The sequence below is a fragment of the Ornithorhynchus anatinus genome, chromosome 5, assembly GCF_004115215.2.
Source record: "Ornithorhynchus anatinus isolate Pmale09 chromosome 5, mOrnAna1.pri.v4, whole genome shotgun sequence".
In the NCBI taxonomy this organism is placed as follows: domain Eukaryota; kingdom Metazoa; phylum Chordata; class Mammalia; order Monotremata; family Ornithorhynchidae; genus Ornithorhynchus; species Ornithorhynchus anatinus.
The window spans coordinates 103635190-103655810 of record NC_041732.1 but is presented as its reverse complement, the minus strand read 5'-3'; the positions used below and the strand labels follow the sequence as shown (position 1 = coordinate 103655810).

Below are 20621 nucleotides of genomic sequence, written 5' to 3'. Positions count from 1 at the left end.
GTTGTGGGCAGGGAATGTGTCCTATTCTTCTATTGCCCTCTCCCCAAGGCTTAGTCCAGTGCTCTGCACACAGCAAGTGTTCAATAATAACAATAACAATAATAATGGTATTTGTTAATAATAATAATAATGGGTGGTATTTGTTAAGCCCTTTCTATGTGCAAAGCACCATTCTAAGCACTGGGGGGATTCAAAGTGATCAGGTTGTCCCACTTGGGGCTCACAGTTTTCATTCCCATTTTCCAGATGAGGTCACTGAGGCACAGAGAGGTTAAGTGACTTGCCCAAAGTCACACGGCTGGCAAGCAGCGGAGCCGGGATTAGAACCCACGACCTCTGACAACCAAGCCCGGACTCTTTCCACTGAGCCACGCTGCTTCTCTTAAGCAGCTTCTGTTCTGCCTCTGTTAAGCACTTACTATGTGCTAAGCGCTGGGGTAGATAGAAGGTAATCAGGTTGTCCATGTGGGCTCACAGCTTTAATCCCCATTTTACAGATCAGGTAACTGAGGCCCAGAGAAATCAAGCGTCTTGCCCAAGGCCACACAGCAGACGATAAATACAACTGACTGACTGACCGATTGACCGACTATTCTAGAGCTTAGGACAGCGTATGTTTGACACATCAGAGGTACCTAAGGTATACCATGAAAATAAATACAACTGATCAGTTGATTAAGAGTAATCATAATAATAATTTTGATTGTGGTATCTGGATTAATGGTAATAATAGCAGTAATAATTTTGCTATTTGCGGATCGACTGGGGATAAAGATAATAGTAATCGTATTTGCGGATTGATCGGAGACAGTAGTGATAATCACATGTGTAATAATAGGTGCGGTATTTTTAGATGGATGATGAGGAAAATAGTGGTACCTGTGGATTGATCGATGAAGGTAATAATAATCGTGGTGCCTGTGGCTTGATTGATGAAGATAATAGTAAGAATAATTGTGGTACCTGTGGATTGATTGAAGGCAATAATAATAATCATCGTAATTTTGGTGTTTGTGGATCGATTGACGAAGATCAGAATGATGATAATGATAATTGTGGCGTTTGTGATTGACAAAGATGAAAATAATGATAACTGTGGCATTCGTGGATTGACTGAAGACAATAATAATGATCGTGGTATCTGCGGATTGATCGAAGGTAATAATGCTAACTGTGGTATGCGCGGCTTGAATGGTGACGAAGACGAGGATCACTGTGGTATCTGTGGCTTGATTGATGATGAAGAAAATGGTAATTGTGGTATATGTGGCTTGAATGAAGGTGAAGATAATAATCATTGTGGTATCTGTGAGTTGATTGGAGAAGATAATAGTAACTGTGTTATGTGGGGCTTGATCGATGAAGATAATAATAATCTAGTGGTATCTGTGGCTTGAATGAAGAAGAAAATAATTGTAACCGTGCTATCTGTGGCTTGATCGATGAGGAAGAAAATAATAGTAATTGTAGCATGTGTGGCCTTAATGATGGAGATGATAATCGTAGTGGTATCTGTGGCCTGATTGATCATGAAGACAGTTGTAATTGTGCCCTGAATGATGAAGATAATAATCACTGTGGTATCTGTGACTTGATAGATGAAATAATAATAGTAATCCTGGTATCTGTGGCTTGAATGATGATGAAGAAAATAATAGTAATTCTGATATCGTGGTATCTGTGGCTAAATTGGTGATGAAGATAATAATCATTCTGGTATTTGATTGATGAAGATAATAATAGTAATCGTGGTATCTGTGGCTTGATCGACGATGAAGAAAAGAATAGTAATTGTGGTATGTGTGGCCCAAATGTTGAAGATAATAATCATTGTGGTATCTGTGGCTTGATTGATGATGAAGAAAAGAATAGTATCGTGGTATGTGTGGCCTGAATGATGAAGATAATAATCATTGCGGTATCTGTGGCTTGATTGGTGAAGATAATAATCACTGTGGCATCTGTGACTTGCGTAATGAAGATAGTAATAGTAATCACAGTATCTGTGACCTGATCGATGATGAAGAAAAAAATAGTAATCGTAGTATGTGTGGCTTGAATGATGATGAAGATAGCAATAATCATTGTGGTATCTGTGGCTTGGTTGAAGATGATAGTAATAATAATAATAATGTTGGTATTTGTTAAGCGCTTACTATGTGCCAAGCACTGTTCTAAGCGCTGGGATAGACATAGGGGAATCAGGTTGTCCCACGTGGGGCTCACAGTCTTAATCCCCATTTTACAGATGAGGGAACTGAGGCACCGAGAAGTTAAGTGACTTGCCCACGGTCACACAGCCGACAAGTGGCAGAGCTGGGATTCGAACTCATGAGCCCTGACTCCAAAGCCCGTGCTCTTTCCACTGAGCCACGCTGCTCCTCGTGTATCTAATCGTGTATCTGTGGCTTGATGGATGATGAAGAAAATAACAGTAATTCTGATATATGTGGCCTGAATGATGAAGATAATAACCATTGTGGTATCTGTGGCTTGATTGATGAAGATAATAGTCATCGTGGTATCTGTGGCTCGATGGATGATGAAGAAAAGAATAGTCATTGTGGTATGTGTGGCCTGATGATGAAGATAATGATCACTGTAGTATCTGTGGCTTGATCGACGATGAAGAAAATAATAGTCTTTGTGGTATCTGTGGCTTGAATGATGATGAAGAAAAGAATAGTAATTCTGATATGTGTGGCCCGAATGATGAAGATGATAACCACTGTTGTATCTGTGACTTGATTGATGAAGATAATAATAGTAAACGTGGTATCTGCGGCTTGATGGATGATGAAGAAAAGAATAGTAATTGTGGTATGTGTGGCCTGATGATGAAGGTAATGATCACTGTAGTATCTGTGGCTTGATTGATCACGAAGATAATAGTCATTGTGGTATGTGTGGCTTGAATGATGATGAATGTAATAAACATTGTGGTATCTGCGACTTGATCGATGATGAAGAAAAGAATAGTAATTGTGGAATGTTTGACCCGAATGATGAAGGTAACAATCATTGTGGTATCTGTGACTTGATTGAAGATGATAATAGTAATCTTGGTATCTATGGCTTGATCGACGATGAAGAAAAGAATAGTAATCGTGGTATGTGTGGCTTGAATGATGATGAAGATAACAGTAATCATTGTGGTATCTGTGGCTTCATTGAAGATGATAGTAACCGTGGTATCTGGGGCTTGATGGATGATGAAGAAAATAATGGTAATTCCGATATGTGTGGCCTGGATGATGAAGATCATAACCATCGTGGTATCTGTGACTGGACTGACGATGATGAAGAAAAGAATAGTAATCGTGGTATGTGTGGCCTGAATGATGACGAAGACAGCAATAATCATTAGGGTATCTGTGGCTCGATTGAAGACGATAGTGACGGTGGTGTCTGTGGCTCGATTGACGATGAAGAAAAGAATAGTAATCGTGGCGCGTGTGGCTTGAATGTCGGTGAAGATGATACTCAATCGCCGCGGTATCCGTGGCTCGATGGACGAAGATAATCCCAGCCGTGGTATTCGCGGTCGGCTCGCCGAAGATGATCGTAACCGCGGCGTCCGCGGCTCGATCGAGGCCGAAGAAGACGGAGGGGACGGGGACGGGGACGGCGGCGGGGTGGTCCGGGGGGTGGGCGGACGGCTCCAGCCGGGCCTTGTGTGTTCCAGGCGCGGGGCAGGATGGAGAGCCGGCCGGCGGGGCGGAGCAAGGTGCCCGCCTTCCTGTCGGATCTGGGCAAGGCCACCCGGCGGGGCATCCGCAAGTGCCCGCGCTGCGGGACCTACAACGGGACGCGGGGGCTGAGCTGCAAGAACCAGGCCTGCGCCGCCGTCTTCCGCTTCGGCGCCCGCCGGCAGCCCGGCCCTCTGGCCGTCCAGGTGCTGACGGGCTGCGACCCCCCGGTCTTCTCCGTGCGGCTGCGCCAGCGCGGGCCGGACCGCCGGGGCTTCGTGGAGCTGGCCGCCCCCGGGGGCCCCGCCCGGCCCGCCCCCGGCCGCTGCCACGTGCCCGGCTGCCGGAAGGCGGCCGAGGAGCCGTGCCACCACCTGAAGCTGGCCCGGGACTGCCGGGCCCGGGCCTTCCCGCTGACCCTGAAGAGCTCGGTGCTGAGCGCCATGCCGGTGGCCCCGGAGGTCAAGCAGACCATCTGGCAGCTGGCCACCCAGCTGCCCGGGCCCCTGGTGCAGAGGGTCACCAAGACCACGCTGGTGGTCAAGTGCCAGCCCGCCCAGAGGCCCGGCCCGGGCTACGTCCACGCCTCCTTCGCCCGCAAGGCCGGGGCCGAGGGCGCGGCCGAGAGGCGCTTCCTCTGCTCCTGTCGGGGGGCCGGGCCCGGGCCGGCCCCGGCCGCCAAGGGGGACCGGGAGGGCGGGGAGGACGAGGAGGACGACGACGAGGAGGGCGAGGAGGAGGAGGGCGAGGAGGAGGAGGAAGAGCCCGCCGCCCCCAGGTGCATCCACTTCTTCGCCTGCCTCTGCGCCTTCGCCAGCGACGAGACGTTGGCTCAGGAGTTCGCCGACCTCCTCGGCTGCCACTCGGCCGGTAGGTGCCCGGGGCGCGGACCGCGGGGCGGAGAACCGGTTGGCCGGAGGACTGGGCCCGGAGGAACGGCGGCAGTCGGTCCGGAGGACCCACGGGGCGCTCGACCGCGTGCGGACCATCGGACTGAGCGCCCGGGAGAGGACGGTGGTACGGTGGAACGGGCACGTCTCTATCCGTTGCCAAATTGTACTTTCCAAGCGCCTTGTCCAGTGCTCTGCACGCAGGAAGCGCTCAATAAATACGATTGAAAAACATCCCCCGCCCACAACGAGCTGACGGTCCGGAGGGGGAGACAGACGTTAACAGAAAGAAAATAAACTAGGGAAGCCGCATCTTCATTCACTTGTATTATTGAGTGCGCACAGCACGGGACTGAGTGCTTAGAAAGTACAATTCAGCAATAAAGAGAGACAATCCCTGCCCACAACGGGCTCACGATCTAGAAGGGGGGAGACCGACACCAAAACAAGCAGGCAGGCATCAATAGCATCAATATAAATAAATAGATTTGTAGATATATATATATATATATATACATTAAAACAAGTAAACAGGACTTAAATAAATAGGATAATAAATATGTACAGGTGCTGTGGGGCGGGGAGGGAGGTAGAGCAGAGGGAGAGAGTCGGGGCGATGGGGAGGGGAGGAGGGGCAGAGGAAAAGGGGGTTCAAGAGGGAAGGCCTCCCGGAGGAGGTGAGCCTTCGGTAGGGCTTTGAAGCGGGGAAGAGGGATTGTTTGGCGGATGTGAGGAGGGAGGGCGGGATGTGGGCCGGGGTCGACGGCGGGACGGGCGAGCCGGAGGCCCAGGGAGAAGGAGAGCACCACTGTACTAAGCACTGGGGTAGGTCCAAGATCACGAGGTCCAACACGGAGCTCACAGTCTGAGGAAGAGGAAAAACAGGGATTGAATCTCCATTTCCACCGAGGCCCAGGGAGGTGAAGGGACTTTCCCAAAGTCACACAGCGGAGTGACGGAGCCGGGATTAGAACCCAGGCCCTCCGACGGGCAGGCCGGGGCTCCGTCCCCTAGGCCGTGCCGCTTCTCGGTGATGGGACCGGCATTAGTAGCACGAGGCTCGTCTTATACCGTCCGGTCGCCTCCGACCCGTAGCGACGCCACGGACGCATCTGGGCGCAGAAGGCCCCGCTCTCCGTCCGCCATCCTTCCGGGTGTGGATCCGCAGAGTTTTCCGGGGAAAAATCCGGAAGCGGTTGACCATCGCCGCCTCTCGGATCTCCGCCCTGGACCCTCTCCCGGGCCGCCCCTCGCCGGCCACCGGCCCGGCCGGGAACGGACCGGCCGGGCCTCCGCTTCGCTCTCCCTCCCGTAGCCGGGACCGGTAGAGGACCGGAAACTCTCCAGGTGCCGCCCTGAGAGGGGCCAGCGTTAGCCCAAGAATAATAATGATTGTGGTATTTGGTAGGCGCTTACTATGTGTCGAGTACTGTTCTAAGCGCAGGGGGAGATAGAGGAGGATCAGGTCAGACACAGCCCCTGTCCCACACGGGGCTGGCAAACTAAGTGAAGTAATAGTATGATTGTACCTCGCAAGCGCTTAGTACGGTGCTCCGTACCCAGTAGGCGTTCAGTAAATACGATTGAATGAATAATACCGCCAGTGGTAGTAAGTACCAGGAATACTAGCAGATGTGACACTTGTGATACCTGTCCTACTGCTAGTAGAAATTGGGGAAGCAGCACGGCCTAGTGGGTAGAGCCCGGGCCTGGGAGTCAGGAGGTCCCGGGTTCTAATCCCGACGCGGCCACTCGTCTGCCGGGGGACCCTGGTCAAGTCACTTCACTTCTCTGGGCCTCACTTGCCTCATCTGGAAAATGGGGATGGAGACCGGGAGCCCCACGTGGAGCCGGGACTGCGTCCGAACCCATTTGCCTTGTCTCCACCCCAGCGCCTAGTACGGTGCCTGGCACGTAGTAAGCGCTTAACAAATACCATCATCCATTCAATAGTATTTATTGAGCGCTTACTATGTGCAGAGCACTGCACTAAGCGCTTGGAATGGACAGTTTGGCAACAGAGACAATCCCTGCCCAGTCAGCGTTATTATTATTATTACTAGTAGTAGTAGCACTAATGGAATTATTCTTGGAAGTATTCATTCATTCAGTAGTATTGATTGAGCGCTTACTATGAAGTAATAATAATCATCATGATGGTACTGGGTAAGCGCTTACTATGGGCCAAACACTGTTCTAAGCGCTGGGGGTGAGGGGGATACGAGGGGATCAGGTCGTCCTAAGCGGGACTCAGAGTCTCCATCCCCATTTTCCAGAGGAGGTCACTGAGGCCCAGAGAAGTGAAGTGACTTGCCCAAGGTCACACGGCGGACAAGCGGCGGAGGCGGGATTAGAACCCACGACCCTCTGACTCCCAAAGCCGGGGTCTTGCCGTGGAGCCACGCGATTCTCTAACCCCCCCCCCCGATGGCCTCTTGGAGTCAGGATCCTCCGATGGAAGCGTCACTGGGGCTTCGGTCCTCCCCTCGGTCTCCACCGCCCAGGCCCCGGCCACCCTCTGCCCTTCCCGTTGTTTGGTCCCTTGTCTGCTGTGTGACCTTGGGCAAGTCACTTCACTTCCCTGGGCTTCTTGTCTGCGAGCCCGTTGTTGGACCAGGGATCGTCTCTTGCGGAATTGTACTTTCCAAGCGCTTAGTACAGTGCTCCGCACACAGGAAGCGCTCAATAAATACCGTTGAATGAATGAATGACACAGCGGCGAGGTCTTGGCCAGACCGTTGCTTTAAACGATGATAATCAGAACCATAATCGTGGTATGCCTTAAGCGCTTACTCTGTGCCGGGCACCGTACTAAGCGCCGGTCGCGGGCAGGTCGTGGGTTCTCATCCCGGCTCCGCCACTTGTCTGCTGTGTGATCTGGGGCAAGTCGCTTCACTTCATAATAATAATAATAAGGATGGTATTTGTTAAGCGCTTACTATGTGCCCAAGCACTGTTCTAAGCGCTGGGCGAGATACAAGGTCATCAGGGTGTCCCACGTGGGGCTGACAGTCTTCATCCCCATTTTACGGATGAGGTCACTGAGGCCCAGAGAAGTTAAGGGACCCGCCCAAAGCCACACGACGGACAGGTGGCGGAGCCGGGATTGGAACCCACGACCTCTGTCTCCCGAGCCCGGTCTCTTTCCACTAAGCCACGCTGCTTCTCTACGAAGCCCCGGTCACGGTCAGGTCATGGGTTCCAATCCCGGCTCCGCCACTTGTCTGCGGTGTGATCTGGGGCAAGTCACTTCACTTCTCCGGGCCTCAGTTCCCTCCTCTGGAAAATAGGGATGGAGACCGTGAGCCCCATGGAGGACAGGGACTGGGACCAGCTCGTTTTGCTCGTGTCCAACTCAGTCTCCTCGTACAAATTTGCTTGCGATTTGCTCGCTTCGTACAGTGCCCGGCACTGAGTAAACGCTTCACAAATGCCATCATTATTAGCGTCGCGATCGCGCGCTGGCGTCGAAAGAAGGCAGTGAGGTTGGACCCGGTCCCCGGCCCTCGAGGGGCTCGCCGTCTTCGCCCCCATTTTCGCAGATGAGGAGATGCGAAGCGACTCGCCCGAGGCCACGCAGCAGACGGGCGGCGGAGCGGGGATTAGAACCCGGGTCCTTCGGACTCGCAGCTTCTCCGTGCTGCTTTTAGCGCGCTCCACAGCCCGACGGCCTCGCCGCGGGCAGGGAGCGGGTCTGTTCCGTCGGACTCTCCCAAGCGCTCGGTCCAGCGCCCCGCACGCGTTCGGCGCTCAATAAATCCCATCGACTGATGGACCGAAGGGGCCTCGGCCAACCCGCCTTCGGCGAGGCTCCCGAAGCAGAAGACGCGTTTGGGGGTCCTGTCCCCTCGAGCCTCTCGGGTTCCCCTCCGCCGTCTCCGGGCGTCAGAAGGCCGCCGCTCCCGGCCGTTGGGAACAATTCGGGATCTGTTTTCCAGGCCTTAAAGGGGTCCCCGGGCCCCAGGGAGGCGACCCCCCGGAATCAACCACCCCCGCCGGCCAGCCTCCGGCCTCCAAGCCTAAGAAGAGGAAAAAGGACGAAGCTTCTGGTAAGAATCCAGGTCGCGGAGCTTTTAGCCGCTTGGCAGCTGGGTGACCGTGGGCAAGTCCCTTCACTCCTCTGGGCCTCGGTTCCCTCATCCGGAAAATGGGGGGTGAAGACCGGGAGCCTCACGTGGGACAAGCCGATGACCCCGTATCTCCCCCAGCGCTTAGAACGGTGCTCTGCACGGAGTAAGCGCTTAAATACCAACGTTATTATCACAGTCTCATTCGACGATTCCTCCTCTTTCCATTCATTCACTCATTCGGTCGTATTTATTGAGCGCTCCCTATGTGCAGAGCACTGGACTAAGCGCTTGGAATGGACAATTCGGCAGCAGATAGAGACGGTCCCGGCCCAACGACGGGCTCACGGTCTAAGCGGGGGAGGCTTACTGTGTGCCAAGCACTGTTCTAAGCGCCGGGTAGATACAAAGTGAGCGGGTTGGCCCACATGGGGCTCCCAGTCTTCATCCCCATTTTCCTGATGAGGTCACTGAGGCCCAGAGAAGTGAAGTGACTTGCCCCAAGTCACCCAGCTGATAAGTGGCGGAGCCGGGATTAGAACCCACGACCTCTGACTCCCAACCCCGGGCTCTTTAATGATAATAATAATAATAATGATGTTGGTATTTGTTAAGCGCTTACTATGTGCCGAGCACCGTTCTAAGCGCTGGGGGAGACACAGGGGAATCAGGTCGTCCCACGTGGGGCTCACGGTCTTCATCCCCATTTTACAGATGAGGTAACCGAGGCACCGAGAAGTTAAGTGACTCGCCCAAAGTCACCCAGCTGACAAATGGCCGAGCCGGGATCCGAACCCATGACCTCTGACTCCAGAGCCCGTGCTCTTTCCACTGAGCCACGCTGCTGCTCTAAAGCTGCTGCTTTCCAGTCTGCTCCGATGTCTCCCCGCTGGACTGGAAGCTCCTTCAATCAATCCGTCCTATTTATTGAGCGCTGACTGTGTGCGGAGCACTGGACTAAGCACTCGGGAGAGTACAACAGCCCGGGCTTAGGTGTCCAGAGGTCGTGGGTTCTAATCCCGGCTCCGCCACCTGTCGGCTGTGTGACTTTGGGCAAGTCACTTCACTTCTCGGTGCCTCAGTGACCCCGTCTGGAAAATGGGGATGAAGACTGGGAGAGCCCCACGTCGGAACGACCTGATTCCCCCGTGCCTACCCCGGCGCTCAGAACGGCGTTCGGCACACAGTGAGCGCTTAACAGATACCAACGTTATTACAATAAAACAGAGCTGGTAGAAACGTTCCCTGCCTACGGCGAGCTTACGTCTAGAGGGGGGAGACAGACATTAATAGAAATAAGGAAATTACGGATATAAATAATAATGATGATGGTATCTGTTAAGCGCTTACTATGTGCACCGTTCTGAGTGCTGGGGCAAATGCAGGGTAATCAGGCTGTACCACGTGGGGCTCACCGTCTTCATCCCCATTTGACAGACGAGGTCATTAAGGCGCAGAGAAGTGAAGCGACCCGTCCCAGGTCACCCAGCTGACAAGCGGCGGAGGTGGGGTTAGAACCCACGACACGGTGCAACGATATAACAGACGTTCCCCGCTCACGACGGAGCCGACGGTCTCGAGGGAGAGACGGACATGACAGCGAATAAGGAAATGAGAGATGCGGACATGAGCGGCGTGGGGCTGAGGAAGGGAGCGAATCAGGGCGAAGCAGAAGGGAGCGGGAGAAGAGGAAATGGGGGGATTAGTCAGGGAAGGCCTCTGGGAGGAGGTGGGCCCGCAGTAAGGCTTTGAAACGGGGGGAGACTCATCGTCCGACGGATTTGCGGAGGGAGGGCGTTCCGGGCCAGAGGCGGGACGTGGGCGAAAGGTCGGCAACCGGACGGGAGAGACCGAGGCCCGGGGAGAAGGTTGGCCGCGAGGGAGGAGGAGAGAAGGGAGGGGAGGCCGGAGGGGGCCGGGGGACGGACGGGCTCGAAAGCCGACGGGGACCGGTCTCCGTCGGATGCGGAGGCGGACGGGCGACCGCCGGAGGGTCCTGAGGAGCGGGGAGACAGAGCCTGAATAGAAGCCGGGGACTCCGCTCCTCTAATGCCAACCTTCTCACTGCCCCTCCATCTCGCCCGTCTCGCCGCCGACCCCCCGGCCCGCGGCCCGTCTCTGGCCCGGAAGGCCCTCGTCCGTCCGTCCATCCGTCCGTCCATCCATCCATCCATCCATCCATCCATCCATCCATCCATCCATCCATCCATCCATCCATCCATCCATCCATCCATCCATCCATCCTTTCATCCAATAGTACGTATTTAGCGCTTACTATGTGCAGAGGACTGTACTAAACACTTGGAACGGACAATCCGGCAACAGATAGAGACCGTCGCTGCCCATTGACGGGCTCACGGTCTGCTGGGGGGAGACGGACGGACAGAGAGGAGACAACGTAATCACGCTAAGTAGAGTCGAGGGGACGGACTCCTCGTTGACAAAATAAATAGGGGAATCGAATCTGTCCAAATGAGCACAGCGCTGAGGGGAAGGGAGGGGGGAGGAGCGGAGGGAAAGGGGGGGAAGGGGGCTCGGCCGAGGGGAGGTGAAGGAGGGGCAGAGGGAAAAGGGGACGCTCCGTCTGGGAAGGCCTCTCGGAGGAGGCGACCCTCCCTCCTCCAATCCTACGGACGATGACTCTCCCCTCACCCCGTGGGCGTAAATGCTTGGGAAACGTGGCGCTGACGCCCGCCATCTTTTGCGCCACAGCCAACAGCCTCCTGCCGCCTCAGGATGGAGGCGGGGGCGGCAGCGGGAGCGGCAGCGGGAGCGGGAGCGGGAGCGGTCACGTCAAGAAAAGCGGATCGAAAAAGACGCCCGTCGCCTCGTTCCTCAAGAGACAAGGTGAGTGGCGTTCCCCTGCGCACCCCGGTTCCCCCGGAGCCTTCGCCCGGACCCTGGGAGGAGCCCCCCGGAGAGAGGGAGAGCCCCCTCGGCTCAAGCCCGGGCCTGGTAGTCAGAAGGGCGTGGGTCCTGATCCCGCTCCGCCGCTTTGCTGCCGCGTGACCTGGGGCCGGTCACTCGGGGAGCGGCGCGGCTCGCTGGCGAGAGCCCGGCCTGGGGAGACGGAGGTCGTGAGAAGCGGCGTGGCTCGGTGGAAAGAGCACGGGCTTTGGAGTCCGAGGTCATGGGTTCGAATGCCGGCTCGGCCGCTTAATAATAATAACGATAATAATGTTGGTATTCGTTAAGCGCTTACTATGTGCAGAGCTGGGATTCGAACTCACGACCCCCGACTCCAAAGCCCGTGCTCTTTCCACTGAGCCGCTGTGTGACTTTGGGCGAGTCACTTCACTTCTCGGTGCCTCAGTTCCCTCATCTGGAAAATGGGGATGAAGACCGGGAGCCCCACGTGGGACGACCTGATTCCCCCGCGTCTACCCCGGCGCTTAGAACGGTGCCCGGCACATAGTGAGCGCTTAACGAATGCCGACGTTATCATCGTTATTATTATTATTCTAATCCCGGCTCCGCCGCAGGTCAGCTGGGTGACTTGGGGCGGGCCACTTCACTTCTCTGGGCCTCAGTGACCTCATCTGGAAAACGGGGGTGAAGACCGTGAGCCCCACGTGGGACAACCCCAGTGCTTAGGACGGTGCTCGGCACATAGTAACAAATCCCTTAACAAATCCCATTATGATTATTACTTAACCTCTCCGGCCCTCAGTTCCCTCATCCGTCAAAGGGGGCTGGAGACCGCGAGCCCCACGGGGGGACGGGGGCCGCGTCCAGCTCAATTTGCACGTCTCCGCCCCGGCACTCGGTACGGTGCCCGGCACGTGGGAAGCGCTCAAGAAATCCCATTACGACGACGGCGACGTAGCGAGCCCGGGCCCGGGAAGCGAGCGGGGAACCGAGGGCCGGGAGTTGTCCGACCGGCTCTCCGGGCACGAGCCCCGAGGGGAGGGAGCGTTGCGAGAGGCCGAGGCAACGGTCTGGATCTCGCGAGCGTTTCTCGCTTCTCCGAGGCCCTCGGGAAGGAGAACCCGAGGCAGAATCCGCGAGCGGATGGTTTGCGCTCAGCCGGTGGCAGATATTTGTCGAGAAAGGGAAGGTTGGACCGTCTCTCCCGTGGACACCCGTCAGTTTGTCCACAGTGTTTATCGAGTGCCTACGGGGCGAATAGTGATAATAACGATAATAATGTTGGTATTGGTTAAGCGCTTACTAGGTGCAGAGCGCTGTTCTGAGCGCCGGGGTGCATCCAAGGTGATCAGGTTGTCCCACGTGGGGCTCCCAGTCTTCATCCCCGTTTCCCAGATGAGGTCACTGAGGCACAGAGACGTGAAGCGACTCGCCCACGGTCACACAACTGACAAGGGGCAGAGCCGGGATTCGAACCCGTGACCTCTGACTCCCAAGCCCGGGCTCTTTCCACCGAGCCCCGCTGCCTCTCTGAGGAGAAGAGGTGGGGGCGGGTGTCTGTCGAGGAGGGATCGGCCCTCTTCCGACAAAAGCTTCGGGAAGGAACGACGGACAAGGCGGGGAAAGAGAAGATAATAATGTTGGGATTTGTTGCGCGCTTACTATGTGCCAAGCACTGTGCTAAGCGCTGGGGGGGATACAAGGTGATCAGGTTGTCCCTCGGGGGGCTCGCGGTTTTAATCCCCATTTTTACAGATGAGGTCACTGAGGCCCAGAGAAGTGACGTGACTTGCCCAAAGTCACCCAGCTGGCAAGCGGCGGAGCCGGGATTAGAACCCGTGACCTCCGACTCCCAATCCCGGGCTCTTTCCACCGAGCCACGCTGAAGGTCTTAGTGGGTGGAGCCCAGGCCTGGGAGTCAGAAGGCCCTGGGTTCTAATCCCGGCTCCGCCACTCGTCCGCTGCGAGACGTCGGGCCAGTCGCTTCACTTCTCCGGGCCTCAGTTCCCTCACCTGTCAGATGGGGGTTAAGAGTGTGAGCCCCGTGTGGGACGGGGACTGCGTCCAACCTGATTAGCTCGTATCCACCCCAGTGCTTAGAACAGTGTTGGACACATAGTAAGCGCCGAGCAAGTACCGTAATTATTATTTATTATTATTATTATCATCACTCCGCTTCGCTGGGCCTCAGTTTTCTCGCCTGGAAGATGGGGGTTAAAACCGTGAGCCCCGTGCGGGACGGGGACTGTGTCCAACCTGTTTAGCTTGTATCTACCCCAGCGCTTAGAGCAGTGTTCGGCACATAGTAAGCAGTGAACGAGTACCGTAATTATTATTCATTATTATCACTCCGCTTCTCTGGGCCTCGGTTTTCTCGCCTGGAAGATGGGGGTTAAGACCGTGAGCCCCATGTGGGACGGGGACTGTGTCCAACCTGTTTAGCTTGTATCTACCCCAGCGCTTAGAACAGTGCTTGGCACGTAGTAAGCGCCGAACAAGTACCGTAATTGTTATTTATTATTATTATAATCCCTCAGCTTCTCTAGGCCTCGGTTTTCTCGCCTGGAAGATGGGGGTTAAGACCGCGAGCCCCGTGTGGGACACGGACTGTGTCCAACCTGACGATCTTGTCTCTACCCCAGTGCTCAGAACAGTGTTCGGCACGTAGTAAGCGCCGAACAAGTACCGTAATTATTATTTATTATTATTGTAATCCCTCAGCTTCTCTAGGCCTCAGTTTTCTCGCCTGGAAGATGGGGGTTAAGACCGCGAGCCCCGTGTGGGACGGGGACTGTGTCCAACCTGTTTAGCTTGTATCCACCCCAGTGCTCAGAACAGTGTTCGGCACGTAGTAAGCGCCGAACGAGTACCGTAATTATTATTCATTATTATTATTATCATTATTGTTATCACTCGGCTTCTCAGGGCTTCAGTTCCCTCTTCCGGAAAAGGGAGGTTAAGAGCGTGAGCCCCATGTGGGACACGGACTGGGTCCAACCTGACGATCTTGTCTCTACCCCAGTGCTTAGTACAGTGCTTGGCACGGAGTAAGCATTTAACAAATATCACAATTACTGCTATTATTAATATTACAATCATTACAGTGTTTGGCACACGGGAAACAATTAATCGTGGTACCCGTTAGGCGCTTTCTAGGTGCCACGCGCTGCTCTAAGTGCTGGGGTAGATACAAGGAAGCAGTGTGGCTCAGAGGAAAGAGCGCGGGCTTTGGAGTCAGAGGTCATGGGTTCGAATCCCAGCTCGGCCACCTGTCGGCTGTGTGACTGTGGGCGAGTCGCTTCACTTCGCCGGGCCTCAGTGACCTCCTCTGGAAAATGGGGATGAAGACCGGGAGCCTCCTGTGGGACAACCTCATTACCCTGTGTCTCTATCCCAGCGCTTAGAACAGCGCTTGGCACATAGTAAGCGCTGAACAAGTACCATAATAATAATAATAATAATAAGTAGCAGAGCCGGGGTGAGAACCCATGACCTTCTGACTCCCGGACCCGGCCTCTACCCGCGCCACCAGGCTTCCTCTCTGGTCCTTAGACCAATTATTTATTTCTAATAACGTCCGTCTCCCCCTCTAGATTGTTCTGCGGGCAGGGAGCGTATCTGACGACTCGATTTTACCCTCCTCTCCCGAGCGCGGAGCCCAGCGCCCCGCCCACAGTCCGGGCTCAATAAATACCGCGGATCGATCGATGGATCGACGTGTATCGCCGCTTCAATCTGAAGGTCGATTTAGCTTCCCGGGGATTCTGGCGTTTTGTCAACGGCCCCCGGGATATTGATCCGTAGGCTCCCGTGGCGGGCAGAACCAACTCTCACGCCTTCAGGACGCAGCCTCCTGGGCCAGTCGCAGCCAGCGCGTACCGGCGGGTAGCACGTTCGAGGGGAAGGAGCGACGATCCGGACTCGATCGACCCAAGGCATTTATTGTTACCCCAGCGCTTAGAATGATAATAGTGTTGATGTTTGTTAAGCGCTTACTATGTGCAGAGCACTGTTCTGAGCGCTGGGGTAGACACGGGGGAATCAGGTGGTCCCACGTGGGGCTCACGGTCTTCATCCCCATTTTACGGATGAGGTCACCGGGGCCCAGAGAAGTGAAGTGACTTGCCCGAGGTCACACAGCAGACAAGTGGCCGAGCTGGGATTCGAACTCATGACCTCGGACTCCAAAGCCCCTGCTCTTTCCACTGAGCCACGAGCTCAGCACAGAGTAAACACCTAACTTCGAACGGGGCTCGGCGCGGAGTGAGTGCTTGGGGAAGCAGCGTGGCTCAGTGGAGAGAGCCCGGGCTTCGGAGTCAGAGGTCATGGGTCCGGCTCCCGGCTCCGTCACTCGGCAGCTGTGTGACCGTGGGCGAGTCGCTTCACTTCCCTGGGCCTCTGTTACCTCATCTGTGAAGTGGGGTTTAACCGTAAGCCTCACGTGGGACGGACCCGATGACCCCGTATCTCCCCCAGCGCTTAGAACGGTGCTCTGCACAGAGTAAGCGCTTAGCAGATACCAACATTATTATTATTATTATTATTATTAAGCGCTTAACAAATACCAACATTATTACATTATTAAATGCCGTTAGTATTACTATTACCCCAGTGCTTTAAACAGGGCTTGGCACAGAGTAAGCGCCTAACAAATGCCATCATTATTATTACTATTATGGGAAGCAGCGCGGCTCAGTAGAAAGAGCCCGGGCTTGGGAGCCAGGCGTCATGGGTTCGACTCCCAGCTCTGCCACTCGTCAGCTGGGTGACTGTGGGCGAGTCACTTAACTTCTCTATGCCTCAGTTACCTCGTCTGTAAAATGGGGATTAACCGTGAGCCCCAAGTGGGACAACCCGATTAGCCTGTATCTCCCCCAGCGCCTAGAACGGTGCTCGGCACATAGTAAGCGCTTAACAAATACTAACATCATTCTTACCTCCCGCGCTTCGAACAGGGCTCGGCACAGAGTGACCGCCTAACGAATCGTGATTCTGTTGTTTTTGTCCCACTGTCTCCCCCGATTAGACTGTAAACCCATCATTGAGCGGGGATGGTCTCTCTCTGTTGCCGAATTGTCCATTCCAAGCGCTTAGTCCAGTGCTCTGCACATAGTAAGCGCTCAATAAATACTATTGAATGAATGAATGAATTTATTGAGCGCCCGCTTTCCTGCAGAGCACTGGACTAAGGATAATAATAATAATGATGATGACGATGACGATGATGGCGTTTGCTAAGCGCTTACTAGGGGCCGAGCACTGTTCTGAGCAGTGGGGTAAATACGAGGTCATCGGGTTGTCCCGTGTGGGGCTCACGGTCTTCCTCCCCATTTGGCAGATGAGGGAACTGAGGGCCCGAGAAGCCCCACTGCCGATCGGTTGGCGGAGCCGGGATCAGAACCCACGACCTCGGACTCCCGAGCCGGGGCCCTTGCCACTGGGCCCCGCTGCTTCTTGGGAACGCTGGGGAGAGGACAGTGGAACGATAAACAGACACATTCCCTGCCCGCATCACGCTTACACTCTAGAGGGGGAGACGGGCATTCATAAATAAATCATTTACAATATGTAATCGATAGGTATAGGTAAATCAATCATATTTATCGAGCGCGTACCGTGTGCACAGCTCTGTACTTCGCCACTTGGGAGAGGACGATAGAACAATATCAGACACGTTCCCTGCCCGCGACGAGCTTACACTCTAGAAGGGGAGACAGACATTCGTAAGTAAATCGTTTATAATATGTAATCGATAGGTATCGGTAAATCGATGGTCTCTATTGAGCGTGTACCGTGCGCAGAGCACTGGACCACGCCACTTGGGAGAGGACGACAGAACAATAAACGGACACTTTCCCTGCCCACAACGAGCTGACGGTCTAGAGAGGCAGACGTTGAGAGAAATAAATAAGTCACAGTATATCGCTCACAGATATCGGTCGAGCGTATTTATTGAGCACGTGTGCAGAGCACTGTACCGAGCGCTTGGGAGACAATCCGTAGCGCGCCGCCTTGCTCCCTTTGTCCTCCCCCACCCCCGCGCCGCTTACGCGTGAGAAGCGGCGTGGGTCAGTGGAAAGAGCCCGGGCTTGGGAGTCCGAGGTCAGGAGTTCGAATCCCAGCTCTGCTACTTGTCAGCTGTGTGACTGTGGGAGAGTCGCTTCACTTCTCTGTGCCTCAGTTCCCTCGTCTGTCAAATGGGGATTAAACCTGTGAGCCCCACGTGGGACAACCTGATCACCCTGTACCTGCCCTGTACCGACCCAATGAACACGTAATAATAATGATGATGATAATATTGCTGGTATTTGTCAAGCGCCCACTGTGTGCCGAGCACCGTTCTAAGCGCCGGGGGAGATACGGGGTCGTCGGGTTGTCCCACGTGAGGCTCACGGTCTTAATCTCCATTTTACAGATGAGGTCACTGAGGCACAGAGAAGTTAAGTGACTGGCCCAGAGTCACACAGCGGACAAGAGGCGGAGTCGGGATTAGAACCCACGGCCTGTGAGTCCTGAGCCCGGGCTCTTTCCGCTGAGCCACGCTGTGTAGCTACCCCCGGGTTTATGTCGTGACACACAGAACGTGCTTAACAAGTACCAAGCTCGTTGTGGGCAGGGAGCGTGACCGTTTGTTGTCATATCGACCTCTCCCGGTGGCTTAGTAGAGTGCTTTGCACAAATTTAGCCATCGATTCGCTTATTAGTCGGTCATTTATTGAGCGCTCACCGTGTGCAAAGCAGTGTACTGAGCGCTTGAGAGAGTCCGGCAGAGCAACAGACGGAGACATCCCCTGCCCATAGCAAGCTCACGGTCTAGAGGGGGAGACGGACATTACTGTACGTAAATAAAGGAATACAATTGGATGAATGAATAATAACTGTTAATATCGCATGGCCTAGTGGATAGGGCGTGGACCTGGGAGGTTCGAGGTCATTCATTCAGTCGAATTTACTGAGCGCTTGCTGTGTGCAAAGCACCGGACTAGGCGCTTGGGAGAGGGCGATATAACAGCAAGCGGATTCCTGCCCACAACGAGCGCACAATTGATTCTATTTATTTATAATCCTGCCCACAGTTGATTCGGTTTCTTTGCTCTCGTTTTAAGGAGACGGTCATCCCCCTCGGTTCTGTTTATCGCCATCGTTCCCGTCCGTCCGTCTCCCCCGATTAGACCGCGAGCCCGTCAGAGGGCGGGGACCGTCTCGCTCTGTTACCGATCTGTCCGTTCCGAGCGCTTAGTCCGGCGCTCTGCGCGTAGCGAGCGCTCGATAAATACTGTTGAATGAATGAATGAGCTCACGGTCTAGGGAGAGACAGACGAGAATATAAATAAAAGAAACAGATAAATAAATGACAGGTAGGGACATATGCGCCGGGGGCGCTGGGAGGGAGGATGAACGGAGGAGCGAGTCGGAGCGGCTCAGGAGGGAGCGGGAGGTGAGGCGGGTGAAGTCAGGGAAGGCTTCTTGGAGGAGGTGGGCTTTCAGTAAGGCTTTGAAGGGGGTGAGAGGGATTGGTACGGTGCTCTGCACGTAGTAAGCGCTCAATAAATACTATCGCGTGAACGAACGAATGAATTTGAGCAGGGAGGGCGTCCCGGGCCAGAGGCGGGCCGCGGGCCGGGGGTCGGCGGCGGGCCGGGCGAGCCGGAGGCCCGGGGAGGAGGCGAGCGGCGGCGGAGGAGGAGGAGGAGGGAACCGAGGGGGCCGGGGGACGGACGGGCTCTAAAGCCGACGGGAACCCGTTCCTGTTCGATGCCGAGGTGGACGGGCCACCCCCGGAGGGTCTTGGGGAGCGGGGAGACGGGGACTGACGAACGTCTCCGTAGAAAGATGATCCGGGCAGCAGAGCCAAGTACGGACCGGAGCGGGGAGAGACGGGAGGCGGGGAGGTCGGCGAGGAGGCCGATGCCGTCGTCCGGACGGGAGAGGAGACGAGGGATTGGATTAACGTGGGAGCCGTTGGGATGGAGAGGAAAGGGCGGATCTTGGCCATGTCGTGAGGGTGGGACTGCCGGGATTTAGCGATGGCTTGAACGTGTGGGTTGAATGAGAGAGACGAGTGAAGGAGAAGGCCAAGGTTAGGGGCTTGTGAGACTGGAGGGACGGTGGGGCCGTCGACAGTGATGGGAAATTGAGCGGGAGGACAGGTCGGAATAATAATGTTGGTATCTGTCAAGCACTTACTATGTGCCGGGCACTGTCCTAAGCACTGGGGCAGATACAAGGCGATCGGGTCGTCCCACGTGAGGCTCACAGTCTTAATCCCCATTTTCCAGATGAGGTCACCGAGGCCCAGAGAAGTGAAGCGACTTGCCCGAAGTCACACAGCTGGCAAGCGGGGGGGCCGGGATGAGAACCCGTGACCTCTGACTCCCAAGCCCGGGTCACGGGTTCTCATCCCGGCCCCGCCGCTTACCTGCCGTGCGACCCCGGGCAAGTGGCGCCACTCCTCTGGGCCTCGGTTCCCTCCTCTGTCAGATGGGGATCGAGTCTGGGAACCCCACGTGGGACGGGGGCCGTGTCCAGCCCGATTTGCTTGTATCCACCCCGGCGCTCAGTACGGTGCCCGGCACCTAGTAAGCGCTTCGCAGATACCTTCGGCATTATAGGTGTCGGTTTCATCGTTACGTGCCGAAAAGGGCCTCGTCTTCCAAGGGGAAGCGGCGCGGCTCAGTGGAGAAGAGCCCGGGCTTCGGAGTCAGGGGTCACGGGCCCGACTCCCGGCCCTGCCGCCCGTCAGCTGCGGGACTGTGGGCGAGTCGCTTCCCTTCCCTGGGCCTCGGTTCCCTCATCTGGAAAACGGGGATGAACCGTGAGCCTCCCGGGGGACGGCCCGATTCCCCCGTACCTCCCCCGGCGCTCAGAACGGTGCCGTGCACACAGCAGGCGCGTCACGAACGCCGACATTATCATTCCAGCCTGCGGACCAGCGCCGGACGAGTCTCAGGTGTCCCTGTCCTTCCAGGAGTGGCTGGCTAGCGTCACCGAGCGCATCCACCAGACCATGCACTACCAGTTCGACGGTGAGAGCGCCCGGCTCCCCTTCCCGCTCCCGGCTCCCCTTCCCGCTCCCCGCCCCCTCCCCCGTTCCCGGAACCCGCCGG

The 20621-nt window shown here is 55.4% G+C and overlaps 1 protein-coding gene across 1 annotated transcript in view; it reads left to right on the top strand.

Annotated features, from left to right (window-relative positions):
- The window catches only part of C5H2orf42 (chromosome 5 C2orf42 homolog), a 36362-nt gene that overhangs the window by 5071 nt on the left and 10670 nt on the right, over positions 1–20621 (top strand). Inside the window, exons 3-7 of the mRNA XM_039912160.1 lie at positions 3686–4366; positions 4445–4559; positions 8518–8628; positions 11359–11493; positions 20436–20540. Coding sequence (XP_039768094.1) covers positions 3698–4366; positions 4445–4559; positions 8518–8628; positions 11359–11493; positions 20436–20540 — 1135 coding nt within the window. The 5' untranslated portion in view covers positions 3686–3697. The remainder of the gene's footprint in view (positions 1–3685; positions 4367–4444; positions 4560–8517; positions 8629–11358; positions 11494–20435; positions 20541–20621) is intronic.